This window comes from Ornithodoros turicata, chromosome 3 (assembly GCF_037126465.1).
Source record: "Ornithodoros turicata isolate Travis chromosome 3, ASM3712646v1, whole genome shotgun sequence".
Classification (NCBI taxonomy): Eukaryota; Metazoa; Arthropoda; class Arachnida; order Ixodida; family Argasidae; genus Ornithodoros; species Ornithodoros turicata.
The window spans coordinates 64,240,044-64,245,281 of record NC_088203.1 but is presented as its reverse complement, the minus strand read 5'-3'; the positions used below and the strand labels follow the sequence as shown (position 1 = coordinate 64,245,281).

The window sequence follows — 5,238 nt, the reverse complement described above, 5'->3', positions numbered from 1 at the left end:
GCAAAGAGCATAGGGTGTGGCCCTGAAAAGGGCCGTTTTGAGGGTGTCTTTGTTAATGATGAGGTGACATTCAGCTTGGTGGGGACCGTAACGTTCTGCAGCAGGTCCTGCTGCAGTTATGGCGTGTTCTGCTTCCTTCTCCCACTGGCTGGGGCACACCTCCTGGTGACCTCCTTCAACTTCTTGTTTTCTTCCCTAGTGTAGAAGTGCAACCTGCACCTTATAAAAAAAAAATCAAAATTTCTGCAGTCTTGTGAACGTAGTGCTGCTTACAGCCGACGTAAGCATTCAGCAGGTTTTCATCAAGGTTGGTTGCCTCGACTATTTCTTTGTACACATAACATCCTACGTCAGATCCTGTGCACTGCTTGATGTGAGATTCTGCCAAGGTAAGTAGCTTCTTAAGTTGCTGCGAAGGTCTCTTCAAACCTCCATGGGACTTGATCGATATAAAGTCTGTCATATCCGAGCTTTTGGCGGCACTTGAGGCTTCCAGTGTAGTGATACAAGGGAGACATTCCCCCCTACAGAGTTTGTGAACGACGTATCCCCCGAGGTACTCTAGGATGCTGTCTCTTGTGCTCTTAGGGGTTGTATGCATCTGGATGACACCGGTAGAGTCCACCATAGCATCTGGGTTCAGGAGGATTGTGTCGAGCTGTTCCACCAAATTATTCACCTGTAAAGGCAGGTGGCACATTAGACAGGCAAAAAGTTTTGAAGAATTGCACTTCCGCTATCTTTTAAACTGTCACATTATTTAGTACTCTTGCGTTTAATATTTTCTTACATGATCGCTTGGAACTTGCTTCTGCCCAAATAGACTTCGCAGCGTCAGAAGCAGTTGTGGGCCTTCCAGCTGGATATTCGTTCCTTCGGTAGCTTCACCAAGTTGTTGACTGACAACATCCGGTAAATGTAAAGGAACTGTGCAGGCGTGGGCCGTCCACCATCACCAGTGATGTGTCTCACAGTTCCAATGAATTTCTGCAAGGTATTATTGGAGGTGATCCGCACAAACTTATTTTACATATAAAAACTTAAGGGGGGATATAAGTGTATCTCGGAAAAGCTTAAGAGAAATGTATACTGCAAGCCTTTACATCCAATGGGTCTTGATTCAGTTTTCTTGTGAGAACATACTTGAATCCAGAGGCCCTCAGTGGCTCCACTAGTGCAACAGTGCTACGAAGGGTCACCCTTAGGGCAGCACATGTCTTTTTGCTCAGGAAGCACACCTGCTGCTGTGGAGCGAGAGTAGATCTGAATGCACACCACTCTTCCAGCCTTGTGATGCTCTCCTTTATAACCTGCAGCATTTTCAATCAACAAAAAATCATGTAATTCCTCATAATATGGGGGCACATGCAGAGTGTTCCATAGCCTCACAGTATTGCTCAGTATCCAAATACGCAGCTGTCAAAACCTACATTCAGTCGTCCTGGCCCGGCTTGTGCGACATCTTGAGATCGCTGAATGTTCAGGCAGTCGAACAGGGTGTTGAGCCTTCGAGTGAAGGATACAGTTGCCTGACAATCCTTCAGCTTGATGCACTCTGGTCGTCCACCAAAGAACTCAAGGGCTGTTGCCACAGATCCGCTAAATAGCTATGAAGTAATGCAAAATTCAGTATAAATTTTGAGGTGCACAACAAACAAAAATGAACACTAGTACATACTGGTCTGTATAATAATGCGAATACACAGAAAAAGTTTCACCTGCAAAGCAAGCTTCACACTCATTTTTTTAAATGCGTTTGGGAACACATGCGCCTTTGTCAGCTTTGCCACAGTACACAAACCACACTCTAAGAAAAAAAGGTTGAAAAGGTGTTGAAATGGCGCACTTCTTCCCAGACAACTTTTTTTCACGAGAGAAACTGATGTTCTGAGGCTGGAACAACATAGAGGGGACAGATACAAACAAAGCCTCAAATTGCCTAAGAAATCAACAGCTGGCTAACCTTTTCAGTGAATTTCATCTTTCATCTTTCAACTTTTTTTCAGCATACTGGTGGCATGAACCCCTCTCCCCGGCTATCTCTTCTCAGCGGTAAGAGATATGTCGGTGCATTGCCATGTGTGGGGTAGAAATGAAAGGCCGAAGCATACTGCGAGGAGCCCTACGTCACCGCGATAACCAAGTTTGCCTCCGTCCTCCTCAGCACACTGACAGAGCTACCAAGGACGCCGATAAGGACGTGTGTCGACGTTCGAGCCTGCGGGCCACGTTTCTTTTTCTTTCTCGTTTTCCAAACTATGATGTGTTTACTAAAAAAAAAACTCTGTGCGTGGTGAAAATGCAGTAGGCGTAGGCTGTGATTCTTTGCGCGTCAACAGCTCACAACTGTCAAGGCATACTGTCACCGTGACATCCTGCGCCTGCGTGCAAGAAGGGGTGGAAGAGAGTGGGAACAGACGTGACCTCGTGCTCAGACTCGACGGCGCGTTCCTGACCGACGGCGAACTCTGCCATGAAGGTGCTAGTTAGTTATATGGTGGGCGAAAAGCGGTACTGTCGGGGGTAGCTGACATCACCACAGTGGAAGACACAATTGGTGCCGCTGCCGCGCTACTGAGCATACGAGAGAAATAACTAAAGAAGAAGAGACCAACGGTGAGTTACTTTGTATGTTCCAAAAACGTTCAGATAAGTATATCAATTCACTTATCGTTCAATCTGTGCATGACTGTACAGACGAAGGGAAGACACTGCGTCACTTTAGGCCGTCAGTTTGTTCGAGACAGTCAGGCATGCCGCATGCAACGAATCTATGAATGAAGATTGTAACACGTTACGGCGAAAGAACGGCGGTGGTGTCCTGCTATGGCAACTCAACGGTACTCCGTCTGAGGGAAGATGAACTAATGTGCTAGCACCTTACAGTGAGTAGTGTCGTGTACTTTTTTTCGTGATAAGTGCTTTACGTAACCATCACCTATATTATGGTCAGTTCTTCACTGATGGCGCGCTATCTAGTGTCGCAGTGGGATAATTATGCTGTCTTTCGTTCGTTGCAGATCTACGATGACGATTTTGACATCTGTGTGGAAACAGCACAAGCAGGTAGTTTTGGTGGCTGTATAGCTCCCACCTTGGTTCTCTTTACTACGAACTTACCATTTCTACGCCTTCATGACACTTTATGTTCGTTTGTGCAATGCGCTCACAGGGACTGTTATTGAAACTGCCTTGGACAGAGTTCTACAGGACATTTCGGAAGCGGGTTTGAGGTACAGTCGAAAGAAGCGCCAACTGGAAGTGTTCTTTGAAGCCTTTAGAGTCTGAACATGGTGACGGTAAGATGATTTGTCCTCCGAGATAGTCTACAGATAGTTCGGACGTTTCACGGCTTTGCTTCCACAGCGCATATGCCTTTGGACAGACATTGCATTGTCTGCGCATATGCATTGCGACACATGCAGGGTGTTTCTGTTTAATTCTTGTGTAATGTCGGGTGGATATTCATATTGTTATTATATATATGTGCAGCAATGATAGTCCCACTTCTTGTGGTCCTCAATCTTGCACATGAAAGGTCCTTCATCACGCCAAAGGTGGGTACGTATGGCGTTCGTTCTTATTATACATCGCAAAAGGTTTTGTTCTGTAGCTATGGAAACGAGCTTTTCATATTTCGTACTTTATTACTGATGCCTCTAGACCGACCGCGAAGATAACGTCCTGCTGAAAATACTTGGGAGATTTTGTCTATGTATTCTGGTAACTTTCTAGGTAAAGAACGAACATATCTGTGATGTGGTGTGCTTTTCCCGGGAAGTATTCCATCCGGAGCGAATGCTGTTATACCTGGAGAAAGAGACCCTTAGGGTGTCTAGCTTGAAGGAGCCTGTGAGGACCCTCGTCGTGCTTTACTGGTTATAGGCATCGAATTCATGCCCAAGTCCCCTTCTACACTGCAAGTGCTCTACAAATTAATGAATGTACCCCTCGCATTGGTGAGCCCATCTGATAAAGCTGCTGTGTCTTGATTGGAATAGATTGTGCAAAATAAAGAATGTAATTTGTAACAGCCTTTTCTGTGTGCTTCCATTCCTTCGAAACAGTGTTCATTAACTGCGTGTCGTTACTGTTAAGTTCACGTGCGCACCAACGAGAGGGAACAGTTCTAATTACAAGAGCAGAAGAGTTATATGCATACGGTGGCAAATGCTTCTCTCGAAATGTGTGAAATACCCCTCCCCACCGGCAAACGTATATCACTGCTAAGACAGAAAACATCCCTCCGTTACAGTGTTAAGATTCCAACCACTTGGGTAGAACTGCTCCATTCAGGAGTGGAAATTTATAGCCCTGTAGGGCAGATCACTTCTACCAAGGGTAGAACGTCCCACCGCAAAAGGTATAGCATTTATCTCCAACGCGGAGGCAAATTTCGCCTCCTCGAGGTAGACGCTAGCTCGAGGTAGCTCTCCCATGAGGTATAACACATATGCCTTAAGGGGCATAATACTCAACCGTGGACGGGTAGAACTCTTCAACGAAGAGGGTAGAGCTGCCACCCCACTATCGCGTATGTGTATGCTACCCCTGGGGTAGAAGTAGCAGGGTAGAACTGCTTCTACCCCTCATTTTCTACCCCAAAAGGGTTGAAAATTTGGGACAACGCACTTCTACCCCAAAAGGAAAAAAAAAAAACTTTTTTCTTAGAGTGCATCCTGCTGCAGCTCGTACTCAAGGAGAGCCTGATAGTGACGGTGGTAGAGCCGGGGAGCTATAGTAACAGAACAAAAATTAGCTTAAAAAACTGTATATTACAGTGCATGAACTTACAATGAATTTTCTAACTTTCAGGAGGTTGTTACGGATGCACTTAAAGATGTGCGGAACGTCCAGGATGCAAAAAACTTGCGCGTCAGGAACAGTTGGGTGCTCGAATGACGTCTTGGGGTTCCCTTCACCGGTTACACCTAAATGTACAAAGATGTGTTCCTGAGCATACGCAAGTTTCAAAGGCATATTAAAATCGCTTCTTAGAAATGTGTTACCCAAACATGCTGTCACACTTCTGTTGCCGTGACACGTGCTAGCGCAATGCATATTTTGTATTACATGATGACAGGTTTCTTGTTAAGGAATGTTAAAACTGTAATTCGGACCAGATATTATCCTGCTGTCATACCTAAAGTCCGCAGTGCAGCTTGATTTGTAGTTGAATTATCACACCTGATAGCCTACACAAGCACTGATGCAGTTGCCAGGTGCACTATGCACTGG

General features: G+C 45.5%; 1 protein-coding gene and 1 long non-coding RNA gene across 2 annotated transcripts; one reads left to right on the top strand and one right to left on the bottom strand.

Moving 5' to 3' along the window:
* Nucleotides 1-1,073: 1,073 nt before the first annotated feature.
* On the bottom strand, nt 1,074-2,271 carry LOC135389570 (uncharacterized). Its single transcript, XM_064619606.1, has 3 exons — nt 1,964-2,271; nt 1,431-1,607; nt 1,074-1,310 (listed from the first exon to the last, which is right to left on the bottom strand). The coding sequence occupies exons 1-3, from the start codon at nt 1,979-1,981 to the stop codon at nt 1,074-1,076; spliced, it is 432 nt and encodes a 143-aa protein (XP_064475676.1). The 5' UTR covers nt 1,982-2,271.
* A 481-nt stretch (nt 2,272-2,752) lies between these two features.
* On the top strand, nt 2,753-3,233 carry LOC135387218 (uncharacterized). The gene is made up of 3 exons (XR_010420947.1): nt 2,753-2,885; nt 3,021-3,066; nt 3,173-3,233. It is a non-coding gene; the product is annotated as an uncharacterized LOC135387218 (long non-coding RNA).
* Nucleotides 3,234-5,238: the final 2,005 nt, after the last annotated feature.